This window comes from Xyrauchen texanus, chromosome 14, assembly GCF_025860055.1.
Source record: "Xyrauchen texanus isolate HMW12.3.18 chromosome 14, RBS_HiC_50CHRs, whole genome shotgun sequence".
Classification (NCBI taxonomy): domain Eukaryota; kingdom Metazoa; phylum Chordata; class Actinopteri; order Cypriniformes; family Catostomidae; genus Xyrauchen; species Xyrauchen texanus.
The window spans coordinates 39,209,508-39,223,537 of record NC_068289.1 but is presented as its reverse complement, the minus strand read 5'-3'; the positions used below and the strand labels follow the sequence as shown (position 1 = coordinate 39,223,537).

Below are 14,030 nucleotides of genomic sequence, written 5' to 3'. Positions count from 1 at the left end.
CGCGGAGAACTGTTGGGCGAAGTCCTCGACGGTGTCACCGAAAAGGCCAGTCTGAGAGACAGGTGTGTCCAGGAAGCGGTTCTTGTCGGCCTCACGCATCTCGACCAGACTGAGCCAAAGATGCCGTTCCTGGACCACTAGGGTGGCCATCGCCTGTCCGAGTGCCTGCGCTGTGGCCTTCGTCGCTCTCAGGGCGAGGTCGGTCGCTGAGCGCAGGTCCTGCAGCACATCAGGATCAGGTCCACCCCCGTGCATGTTTCTGAGTGCTTTGGCCTGGTGGACTTGCAGGAGGGCCATCGCATGCAGGGCAGAGGCAGCGCGTCCAGCCGCACTGTAGGCCTTCGCGTTGAGCGAGGATGTTGTCCTACAGGGCTTGGATGGGAGTACAGGGCGGCCACGCCAGGAGGTAGGGCTACCGGGGCATAGATGGTATGCAACTGTCCTATCGACCTGGGGAATCGCCCCGTATCCGTGGCGCTCTTCGCCATCGAGGGTGGTGAGAGTGGAGCGGGTGGCACCTAGACGGGCGGAGAGCGGGGCTCTCCACATAGACGTCAGCTCGTCATGCACCTCAGGGAAAAACGGGACCGGGCGATGCGAAGCCGCAAACGGCGCGCTGCCCCCAGGAACCAGTCATCCAACCGTAAAGGCTGTGGGGAGGATGGAGGGTTCCAATCCAACCCCACGCTTACGGCGGCCCGGGAAAGCATGTCAGACATCTGAGCGTCGGCCTCAGCCTGGGCCTGCTGGCCCGAAGGCGGCAGTCCAGGGGAGTCCTCGGCATCAGACATCACACTCTCCGATGCAGCGGCGAGCTCATCTGCTTCGGGCTCGGGAGGATAGACAGCCGGGCCGTGAGGCGAGCCGCTATTGCCGCGAGCATGGACGGGGACCAGCGTCAAGATCCAACAGCATGCAGATCGTCAGATTAAACAGGAACGTTTTAATGTGGTGTGTAACTCGCAGCAAACTGCAGACAGACCATCGGCTCCGAAGAAATTTTCTGACTAAACTTCCGTATTTGCCCCGCTTAAATACCCGTATGCGGGGGCGGGGTATGCAAATACTGACTGCCAACTCTCATTGGCCCCATTGGAGAGACCCCTAGTGTCACTTCTCCGACACAACGTGGAGAGAGCGACAGAAGGGGAACTTCTGACTTCAACTGTATATATATATATATATATATATATATATATATATATATATATATGTATATACCACTATGGTAGTGGAGAGAAACCTCCATTGATTCAAGTCATTTTTAACTAAATTAAATGAACTGAGTGACTAGCGGTAAATAACCCTGTCTTAAATAAATGAATCTTCAATTAAAATGTTGTTAATTTGTTTTTGTTAAATTACTCGATTCAATTTGATGAAATTTGTTATTAAATTAAATTGCATAAATAAAAAACAAGCTAAAATTATTGGTATACTGATATATGTATATTATTTTTTTCAATTTATAATAATAATAATAATAAATTATAATATATAATATATGTATATAATACATTTATATAATAATAATAATAATAATAAATTATAATATATACAAATTATATATAAAACACATTTATATCATAATAATAATAATAATAATAAATTATAATATATAATTTTTTATATATACACATTTTATATATTATAATTTATTATTATTATTATTATTATGATATAAATGTGTTTTATACATGTATATAAATATATATATAATAAATATATATATATATAAAAAAAGTTATTTGTACAAAAAACAATGTTCAACAGTGTATGTACATGCATCACAGTAGATTTATGTCATTTTTATAATTGTATCAATGACATGATTCACTAATTTAATTGTGTTAAAGATTACTCAATTTAAGTAATTTTTTACTTAATTTTTACACAGTTGAGTGTACCAGGAAAAACGTGTTTTCTTGTAACATAATTGATATAGCAATTTCAAACAATTAAATATTGAAACTCTGTTTATATTATTATTGGTTTAAAAAAATTATCAATATTTTAATGATGAATTTTCATATCAGTGTCTGGGACAAGATTAAAACAATGAAATGTATACATAAAAGGCATTTTAAAAGTACTGAAGACATAAAACAAGAGGGGGAATGTTACAGCCCGTAGTAAGATGATCTGCAGCACATTCTTGCGCGGGTTTAAAGCCGTGACTGACTGCAGGATTAAACTAAAGCACATGATGCTGGAGCTCGTGATGTGACTCGCAGCTCGTGCCTGCAGAATGAATGAATGAATCTCTCTTCCACCCGAACTCCAGCATGGCATCTCCTCGACTCGAGACCTTCTGTTGTCCCAACCGCGACGCCGCCACTGAATTCGTGGTGAACTTCCAGTCCGTGTTCTTCAGCGCGATCTGTATCTGCAGCGCGAGCGTCAGTTTCATATTTACCGTCATTCAGATTTTACCCAAACGGAGAGGATACCGACGCCGGGACACCCGCAGCACAAACCCGCCTCATCTCTCAGGATATTATTCATCATCAGTGTGTGTGATATCTTAGGATGCACAGGTAAACCCTGCAGATACAGAACTTTACATATAGATTATATATAGTTATAGGATTTTAAACATTCTACGAGACAGTATGTTTAATTGTTAAGCTGTAAACTATTCTAATTTTATTTAAAAATCTACATCCTGGAAATATGTGTAATGAAATATCACACCTGTCTCTGTAAACAGCGAAACAATAAAAATAAATAAATAAATAAAATTGCCGCGATCAGGTATTTACGCTATTTTACTACCATTGCTTACGTCATATAATAATAATTTAATAAATTACATTATGCCAAATAAAATTAAATAAAACTTGAATATGCATATTCTGAAGTTAAAAGGGTTGACTGATTTAACCCTTAAGCATACATCGAGTCTTTAGTGGCCCGGGACCTCATTTCACCCCCTGTACCTCATCCATTATTTAGTATTTGTGTCCACACCTCTTTAGTATTTGTGCCCACACTTCTTTAGTATTTGTGTCCACACCTCTTTAGTATTTGTGCCCAAACCTCTTTAGTATTTGTGTCCACACTTCTTTAGTATTTGTGCCTACACCTCTTTAGTGTTTGTGCCCACACCTCTTTAGTGTTTGTGCCTACACCTCTTTAGTATTTGTGTCCACACTTCTTTAGTATTTGTGCCTACACCTCTTTAGTATTTGTGCCCACACCTCTTTAGTATTTGTGCCCACACCTCTTTAGTATTTGTGCCTACACCTCTTTAGTATTTGTGCCCACACCTCTTTAGTATTTGTGCCCAAACCTCTTTAGTATTTGTGTCCACACTTCTTTAGTATTTGTGCCCACACCTCTTTAGTGTTTGTGCCTACACCTCTTTAGTATTTGTGCCCACATCTTTTTAGTATTTGTGCCCACACCTCTTTAGTATTTGTGCCCAAACCTCTTTAGTATTTGTGTCCACACCTCTTTAGTATTTGTATCCATACCTCTTTAGTATTTGTGCCCAAACCTCTTTAGTATTTGTGTCCACACTTCTTTAGTATTTGTGTCCACACCTCTTTAGTATTTGTATCCATACCTCTTTAGTATTTGTGCCCAAACCTCTTTAGTATTTGTGCCTACACCTCTTTAGTATTTGTGTCCACACCTCTTTAGTATTTGTGCCTACACCTCTTTAGTATTTGTGTCCACACTTCTTTAGTATTTGTGTCCACACTTCTTTAGTATTTGTGCCCACACCTCTTTAGTATTTGTGTCCACACTTCTTTAGTATTTGTGTCCACACCTCTTTAGTATTTGTGTCCACACCTCTTTAGTATTTGTGCCCAAACCTCTTTAGTATTTGTGTCCACACCTCTTTAGTATTTGTGACCACACCTCTTTAGTATTTGTGTCCACACCTCTTTAGTATTTGTGCCTACACCTCTTTAGTATTTGTGTCCACACCTCTTTAGTATTTGTGTCCATACCTCTTTAGTATTTGTGCCCAAACCTCTTTAGTATTTGTGTCCACACCTCTTTAGTATTTGTATCCACACCTCTTTAGTATTTGTATCCATACCTCTTTAGTATTTGTGCCCACACCTCTTTAGTATTTGTGCCTACACCTCTTTAGTATTTGTGTCCACACCTCTTTAGTATTTGTATCCATACCTCTTTAGTATTTGTGTCCACACCTCTTTAGTATTTGTGTCCACACCTCTTTAGTATTTGTATCCACACCTCTTTAGTATTTGTATCCACACCTCTTTAGTATTTGTGTCCACACCTCTTTAGTATTTGTGACCACACCTCTTTAGTATTTGTGCCCACACCTCTTTAGTATTTGTGCCCACACCTCTTTAATATTTGTGCCTACACCTCTTTAGTATTTGTGCCCACACCTCTTTAGTATTTGTGCCCACACCTCTTTAGTATTTGTGCCTACACCTCTTTAGTATTTGTGCCTACACCTCTTTAGTATTTGTGCCCACATCTTTAGTATTTGTGCCCACACCTCTTTAGTATTTGTGCCTACACCTCTTTAGTATTTGTGCCTACACCTCTTTAGTATTTGTGCCCACACCTCTTTAGTATTTGTGCCCACACCTCTTTAGTATTTGTGCCTACACCTCTTTAGTATTTGTGCCTACACCTCTTTAGTATTTGTGCCTACACCTCTTTAGTATTTGTGCCCACACCTCTTTAGTATTTGTGCCCACATCAGTTTTTATGGTAATCAACATCATGTCACAAATACTGTCGATTGAGCTGAACTTGTATTGAACCTGGAATATTCCTTTACTATTTTGACATTACAAGCCTTGAACTGAAGGTTGTGAAACTACAATATTCTTCCTAGAAAAATAATTTAAGACTGATAATTTTTTTTTGTTTGTGTGGATTTTCTCCCCAATTTGGAAGTCCTCGTGGTGGCGTAGTGACTCGTCTCAATCTGGGTGGTGGAGGACGAATCTCAGTTGCCTCCGCGTCTGAGACCGTCAATCCGCGCATCTCATCACGTGACTTGTTGAGTGTGTTACCGTGGAGACGTAGCGCGTGTGGAGGCTTCACGCTATTCTCCATGGCATCCACGCACAACTCACCACACGCCCCACCGAGAGCGAGAACCACATTATAGTGACCACGAGGAGGTTACCCCATGTGACTCTACCCTCCCTAGCAACCGGGCCAAATTGGTTGCTAAGGAGACCTGGCTAGAGTCACTCATCATGCCCTGGATTTAAACTCACGACTCCAGGTGTGATAGTCAGCGTAAATACTCGCTGAGATACCCAGACCCAATGATCAATGATCGATTGTTCACTATACAAAATCATCGTAACCGAGTTGACATTTTAAGACTGTCCCCAATGACAAACACAACAAAACACAAGATAAAGTGATATAAAGAGACTAAGAGGAGTTCACTTCTTAAAAGCATGATAATGGCATATGTTTTTTGGAAAAGTTAATTACTTTAAAATTAAAATATGATGGTAACAGGGTTGACACTGATGCACAACTTGAGGACACAATTTTTTCAGTGAGGTCACCACATATTCTACCAATGTGTCATTTTTGGCAATGACTTCTCTGTAAATTTGCCTCAGCTTTGACTACAGTTAGAACAAAACGACGATTTAAAGGAACAGTTCACCCAAAAATGAATCATTTTGCAGAACACAAATGAAGATTTTTAGAAGAATATTTCAGCTCTGTCGGTCCATACTATGCAAGTGAATGGTGAACAGAACTTTTAAGCTTCAAAAAGCACATAAATGCAGCATAAAAGTAATCCAGTGGTTTAACCATGTCTGCAGAAGTGATACGATAGTTGTGGGTGAGAAACAGAAACATTTTTAAGTCAATTCTTTACTAAAAATCTCCACTTTCACTTTTACATATTTTAAAAGTCACATGTTGTGTCTGTTTAGTTTCAATTTCACATCTGAAAGTGAAAGTGAAGATTTATATTAATAAAGGACTTACAAAATATTGATCTGTTTCTCACTCAAGACATGGATTAAACCACTGGATTACTTTTATGCTGCTTTTATGTGCTTGTTGGAGCTTAAAAGTTCTGTTCACCATTCACTTGCATAGTATGGACTGACAGAGCTGAAATATTCTTCTAAAAATCTTCATTTCTGTTCAGCAGAACATAAAAAAGTCATACGTATCTGGGATGGCATGAGGGCGAGTAAATGATTAGAGAATTTTCATTTTTGGGTGTACTGTCCCTTTAATAACAAATGTTTTGAAATGAGTAAATATTATTGAATCTTTCCAGGAATCATCGTCAGATCATCCATATGGCTCGGTTTACCCAACCTCATCAGTGGCATCTCCGTTGGCAACAGCAGCGACGTGTGGCCGGAGGTGTACTGTGTCGGCAGTGCAGTAAGTTGACTTGATTGGATGGTGTAAAGTGTCTTTATATGACATGACTTATATGAAGAATGACTGAGGTTTTCTTGTCAGATGTGGATTCAGCTGTTCTTTAGCGCCTCCTTCTGGTGGACATTCTGTTACGCGGTGGACGTCTTCTTAGTGGTCAAACGATCAGCTGGAATCAGGTTTGTCCATCACGCACGGAGGATCTTGTGTAAATAATGAACGCGCATGTATCCAAACCCACTACGGATATCGTCTAATATCATTCTCATGTGCTTCCTGTAGCACCATCGTCCTATATCACATGATCACATGGGGTCTGACTCTTCTGCTGTGTGTGGAGGGCGTGGCCATGCTCTATTACCCTTCTATATCCAGGTAAAGTCTGTGATGTTAAACAAACAAATTAAAAGTCATCACGAACAAAAGTAGTCCTTATGACTTTGTGCTATGTTACAAGTGTTCAAGTTTTTGAGCGTACTGTTCCTTTAAGAGTGTCATACACAGTGATGTAGGACAAAGATCGCCCTCAGGATCCTCTGCACAGTTTGAGTTAGTCTATAGTTGTTATTTTGCCCTTCTGCTGGATCTGAACTGAAAGTCTGTTTGTAATTTCAGTTGTGAAAACGGTCTTCAGCACGCAATCCCTCATTACATCACCACATATGCGCCGCTGCTGCTGGTGTTGTGTGTGAACCCGGTGCTCTTCGCCAGAACGGTGTCTGCGGGTAAGAGCGTCCCACTTGATAGGTGCAACTAAAATTGTAGGCTGAACTGTTGGTTTTACACGGTACTTAAATACGAGACTCGCATCTGTTTGTTTTGTTGCAGTGACATCACTGCTCAAAGGTCAACAGGGCATCTACACCGAGAACGAGCGGCGCCTTGGAAGTGAAATCAAGATACGATTCTTTAAAATAATGCTGGTGTTTTTCATCTGGTGAGACGTTTATCTTCCCATTAAGAACAACTTTGCTTTTATATATAACTTTGAGATTTAATATTATCACGTCAATATTCCTACTTTTGAATAAATCCAGCCTTGGGTGTAAAACGGGCTGAAATATCAGAGCTAAGAAATAAATAATTGTTTTATTCGATTTTGATCTAAAACTGATTAAATAATCACATTGAAAGATACAATATTTCTTGCATTTTAATTGAGGATTTGATTAAACTAACACAGGATTATTTTCTTTCTTCTGTGAGGCACACAATGGGGTGATTTTCTCAATTTCTGTTTTTTAGTGGATGACCACTTCTACGGTCAAACACACTGTCAAGCATAAAAAAAAGAATAAAAAACACGAAAATATAGTCCATACGACTTGTGCTTTTATATATATTTACAAATATATAGATAAATAGATATTCTATATAAACTATTGTTATATTTTTTCCAATGAAAATGGACTTTTAATGGATGAAATATAATATATTATTGTATAATAATTTTAATTAAATGAATATAGTCAGTTTTCATGGAGATATATATATATATATATATGGGGGGACAAACAGGAAATAGTTATCTAAACTCTGAATATATACTTGTAAATCCTAAATACATAGCTGTAAGTCAAAATATATAGTTGTAAATCTGAATATTTAAATATAATCTGAATATATAAATCTGAATATATAAATATAAATCTGATTATATAAATCTGAATATATAGTTGTAAATCTGAATATATAAATATAAATCTGATTATATAAATCTGAATATATAGTTGTAAATCTGAATATATAAATATAAATCTGATTATATAAATCTGAATATATAGTTGTAAATCTGAATATATAAATATAAATCTGATTATATAAATCTGAATATATAGTTGTAAATCTGAATATATAAATATAAATCTGATTATATAAATCTGAATATATAGTTGTAAATCTGAATATATAAATATAAATCTGATTATATAAATCTGAATATATAGTTGTAAATCTGAATATATAAATATAAATCTGATTATATAAATCTGAATATATAGTTGTAAATCTGAATATATAAATATAAATCTGATTATATAAATCTGAATATATAGTTGTAAATCTGAATATATAAATATAAATCTGATTATATACATCTGAATATATAGTTGTAAATCTGAATATATAAATATAAATCTGATTATATAAATATAAATCTGATTATATAAATCTGAATATATAGTTGTAAATCTGAATATATAAATATAAATCTGATTATATACATCTGAATATATAAATATAAATCTGATTATATAAATCTGAATATATAGTTGTAAATCTGAATATATAAATATAAATCTGATTATATAAATCTGAATATATAGTTGTAAATCTGAATATATAAATATAAATCTGATTATATAAATCTGAATATATAGTTGTAAATCTGAATATATAAATATAAATCTGATTATATACATCTGAATATATAAATATAAATCTGATTATATAAATCTGAATATATAAATATAAATCTGATTATATAAATCTGAATATATAAATATAAATCTGATTATATAAATCTGAATATATAGTTGTAAATCTGAATATATAAATATAATCTGATTATATAAATCTGAATATATAATATTTTTTGTTGTTAAATTTCTCCCCATAATTTCTCCTCATTTTTCTCATAGGAATGAATGAGTAATAATGGTAACTGGGAATTGATTTCCCCCACGCTAAACTACGATCATGTCTAGAAGGGATAAGATGCATCTCAGCGTATTAATGATGGAAAACATTAGAAACTTCAATAATATCCCTAATATAACATTATTATTATTATTATTTTGGATATATATTTATATATTCAGATTTAGATTTACATATTCTGAATTACAAGTATATATTCTGATTTATTATAATTATTTCCTGTTTGGCCCCCTCATATATATATATATATATATATATATACACTGTATATAAAGTAGAAGATATTTTTTTCCCATGAAATTTGACTGTTTACTTTCATTTATGTTTGGCTAAAAATAATTAATGTTTTAATATGAATAGGCAACACTTTGGGTAAAATTGATTGTACATGTAATTGAGTTTAATCAAGTAATTGAAAATGTAATTGAATTGAATCAATGTAATTAATGTTTTCTCATTATAGCTGGTTGCCCAACATTATAAATGAAAGTTTGCTCTTTTACCTGGAGATGCAAGATGATATTAAAGCCAACAGTGTGAAAAATGTTCGCAATGCTGCGCTCATCACATGGTTTATAATGGTACGTTTTGCAGTCTTGAACGGGCTTTTCTTCTTTTCTATTTTCTATCCAGTTATCCTGTGAGAATATGAAATAACCTTACCCCAATAAAGGAAAAGGCTTTTACATGCACAGTGTGTGCGGTCATGTACAGTGGCAAGAAAAAGTATCTGAACCCTTTGGAATGAGCTGGTTTGCTCATAAAATGTAATGTCATCTTCATTCAAATTAAACGTATAGACAAACACAATGTGCTTAAGCTAACAACACACAAACAATTATAATCCTTCATGCATTTATTGAACACATCCCATTAAACATTCACAGTGCTGTGGAAAAAGTAAGTGAACCCTTGGATTTAATAACTGGTCGATCCTCATGTGGACTTTTTCTTTCCAATGTAAACTTGAATAAGCAGATTTTTGGTAGTTATTAACGTATTGCTGTGCATGTTAACACATCAACATACTCTCCTCTGTTCTACAGGGCATCTTAAATCCCATGCAAGGATTCCTCAACACGCTGGCGTTTCAAGGCTGGACGGGGCTGCACGTGGACTTCAGTCCGCAGAGACATCGAGAGTTGCTGTGGGATTCAGCCTCCACTTCAGTGGCCGTCGGGGCCGGATACAACCCAATGGTGGGCTCCACGCTGCTCTTCCAAAGTCACGTACAGGAAGTCAAGAAGAATCTGAGCTCCAACGGACACCAGCACCCTTCAGACGCCATAAGTGTCCTGTCTGAAGGTAAAACACTGAAACGGAATGAAGAAAACTCACCCGTCTATATGGGCTGGTGATGCTGCTAGTTGATGTTGATGTAAATTGAGTATCAAATCTTGATTTTGCCGACAGTCAGATGACATCTGAATTTTATATCTGTAAAATGTGAAATAAACAATGTCCGTATTTGCAAACTGTGAATTGTGATTTTTAATAAAATAGCATCTCATGTTAAAGGTGCAATCAGTAATTATTTATATTTCTCTGGTGATATTGAAAACTAGCAGCAAAGATGCAGCGTTACACAAAAGCAAACATTGTAGAAATGCACTCGTACAGGCAAAATAGTCCAGTAACAGGGCTTTCCAAGGTGAAGGGAACTGTATTCGACTGGTCTTGTGATCTCAACATGTCGACCCACATGAGACGTCCTGCTGCGTGTAAAATAAAGAAGCTTTTGTGAGAGAGCTGATATGACTGGAGACTTCATCTCATGTGAGTGAACATCATTAAACATGTTTTACATAAAGGCATTTCATTCAGAGGGAAAAATTACTGAGTGCACCTTTAAGAGGCTTTAATGTTAAAATGCTAATAAACATGATACTGTCTACACTGTAGCTGTTATTCTAGATTTATAATCTGTATATTATGTCTGTGCTTCTCAACTGGTGGGTCAATAAATCAAATAATGATAATTAAATGCAACTAACCGTGTTATCGGCAAAGTCTCTCTAGCGAGTCGGTCCACTGTTGGGCATTTTTGGAACGCTCTCGGGACGCTATTTCCAGTCATGCCAGTGCAGCTCCTATCTACTTGAATGGGGGAACACTTAAATCCCAAAAATAGTTGGTCAAGATTACAATCAAAGAACTTATTTCAAATCAGCAATAAAATCTGACAACTCTGTATTACATTGTGCTTCTTCAGATAAGGCTAAAAAAACTCATTTCCGGCTTGCATAGCTAATGCAAAGCTCAATCTCGAGTTGATTGACAGGCGATATCTGTGTCTAAAAGGTGATTGGCTCTTTTGCCATTAAGGTGGGACTTCCTTTTCTACATCCATCCTATGGTATGGATCCTCCCTTTGGCCAGTAACAGACATTAGATGACTGTTGTCTCCTACTGTGTGGTCTTGTAAACTAATTTGATATTTTATCACAAGATATGTATTTTGATATATATTTAGACATTATAAAACTATTATTTGTCAAAGTTTAGCATTTTAAAATAGATTGTTTTTGCAGTTTATGTCATTATGCGATCAAATCTGACCATGATGTTACAAAGACACAGAATAAACATTTATATACCAATAATTTATTTCAAACACACAAATTTAATAACATTAAATTAATCATTAAAAAATGTATAATTTAAAATGAACATCAAGAAACAGAAATGAACTGCAAAATTCTGAAAATTATATTCGAATGTAAAACAGAAGAATCAGAGTAAACAATTTGCAATTTCAAACTTTTTATAGTAAACAATTATTTTGCAAAGGTTTGTGTGTGTGTGTTTGTGTGAGAGTGTTTGTGTTAGTGTGTGTTCTGCATTGTGAGTGTGTGTGTGTGTTTAAGTCTCTGTGTATGTGTGTGAGTGTGTGTTCTGCATTGTGAGTGTGTGTGTGTTGTGTCTCTGTGTGAGTTCTGCATTGTGAGTGTGTGTGTGAGAGAGTGTGTTTGTGTGTGTGTGTTGTGTCTCTGTGTATGTTTGTGTGAGTATATGTGTGTATGTGAGAGTGAGAGTGAGTTCTGCATTGTGAGTGTGTGTGTTTGTGTCTCTGTGTGTGTGTGTGTGATCTGCATTGTGAGCGTGTTGTGTCTCTCTGTGTGTGTGTGAGTGTGTGTTCTGCATTGTGAGCGTGTGTGTGTTTAAGTCTCTGTGTATGTGTGTGAGTGTGTGTTCTGCATTGTGAGCGTGTGTGTGTTTAAGTCTCTGTGTATGTGTGTGAGTGTGTGTTCTGCATTGTGAGCGTGTGTGTGTTTAAGTCTCTGTGTATGTGTGTGAGTGTGTGTTCTGCATTGTGAGTGTGTGTGTGAGAGTGTGTTTGTGTGTGTGTGTTGTGTCTCTGTGTATGTTTGTGTGAGTATATGTGTGTATGTGAGAGTGAGAGTGAGTTCTGCATTGTGAGCGTGTTGTGTCTCTCTGTGTGTGTGTGAGTGTGTTATCGTCTCACTCCTTCATTTCTGAGTGTGTTTGTGTTTAGCATCGTGACTGATTTATTGTTTTTTGACAAATGTAAAAATTTGTGTTAAAGTCTCACCGGTTAATTTTTGGGTGTGCGTAAGTGTGTGTTTTTTTTTTTTTGCATTGAGGATGTTTTAGAGTCTCATCCTGTAATTTCTGTCATTAATATTCAACGGTCGGTCAATTTTGACCGCAAATCCCAAAAGTGTCCCTTTTCTTTATGACCGCTTTAGACTTATCGAATCAAGGCCAATTATTTAGTTTTTTGTATGTTCGGATGGCAAATGGAGGAAAAGTCTTGTACTGCTCAGATAAAGGAAAACATTTTTTATTAAATTAGGAAAATGTATTTCGGTCCAAAATGACCAAAAACCATAGGAGGGTTAATAGAAGTGGCCCGTCTCCGCTAATTAGTCTCTGCAATCGTCCATTGCAACATAAATAGACTTGTCAACTTTTAAAAGGGGGTAGATAACATGTCCCATATGTTTTGTTTATGATATCAAAGGTCGTGCATCCAATCAAACATGATCGTTTTGGGTGTCCAATGTCAAATCTGTGTCCTGAATTAAAACCAGTTGAGAACTGCTGATATTATACATTCATATGAAGACTATTGGAAGATATCATTCTATAGTCAAATAATTGATTGATAATTTAGAGTAGACAATAGTGACTGAATTAACCCTCTGTTATCTCACAGGTTCAGAGTCGAGTACAGTAGAAATCCACATATCGAGTGAACAGCGCGAGTTTGAGCAGGTCAAGTCTGACGGAGCGTCGCTGGAGAATTCTACAGGCTGAGCGTCTTCAACATGTGACGATTTTACAACATACAGTTTTCTTCAACTCGTGAAAAACAGGATTAAGACCAGTCTTTATGCACTTGTGAAGTCACTTAATGTGAGAAACATGCCATAAATCAATCAGTATTGTTTTGGTTTCGCTACAATGCCTCTAAATTCAACATGAACTAAACTTGGTGTGAGCAAACAAAGGTTAATGACTTGTTAGCCAATATTTGTCCTTTTAAGTCAATCACCAAATTATTATAATGCTAATAAATATTAAATCACAACAGACCTGAAGAAATGCTGTAGTATTAAATCACACATGGTAAATGTACTTCAATAAATCGACTTCTTAAATATAGCCATTAAAGGCGAAGTTAGCAATGTTTTGGTTGCTAAGGTAAACCTGGACCAATAATAGTGTATTTATGTAAAGAAATAAAACTTATAAATGTAATTAAAGACTTGATGGTTCTATCAATAATTTAGAACTTTAGATTTGGCAGATGATACAATGTACTTATGTCATACGTGTTGTTACATTGTAATTACATTGTAATAACATCTGTAGTAAGAGTGTAAACCCTAATCCTAAACCTAACTCTACCCCATACCTCCACTTCAGTAGCAGGAAATGTGAATAATGTGAGAATTTTGCAGAACTACATATAGTTACACAATAACTACATTGTTTTGTATGTATTTTAATGTTAGAACATGGTAGTTAAAGACACG

At 36.3% G+C, this 14,030-nt stretch overlaps 1 protein-coding gene across 1 annotated transcript; it reads left to right on the top strand.

The window, feature by feature from the left end:
* Positions 1 to 2,284: 2,284 nt before the first annotated feature.
* Positions 2,285 to 13,710, top strand: gpr143 (G protein-coupled receptor 143). The gene is given in 10 exon segments (XM_052143209.1): positions 2,285 to 2,447; positions 2,450 to 2,537; positions 6,263 to 6,372; positions 6,454 to 6,548; positions 6,652 to 6,744; positions 6,985 to 7,094; positions 7,198 to 7,306; positions 9,491 to 9,608; positions 10,074 to 10,332; positions 13,208 to 13,710. Coding segments are annotated over 10 exon segments (1,245 nt in total). The 5' UTR covers position 2,285; the 3' UTR covers positions 13,309 to 13,710.
* Positions 13,711 to 14,030: the final 320 nt, after the last annotated feature.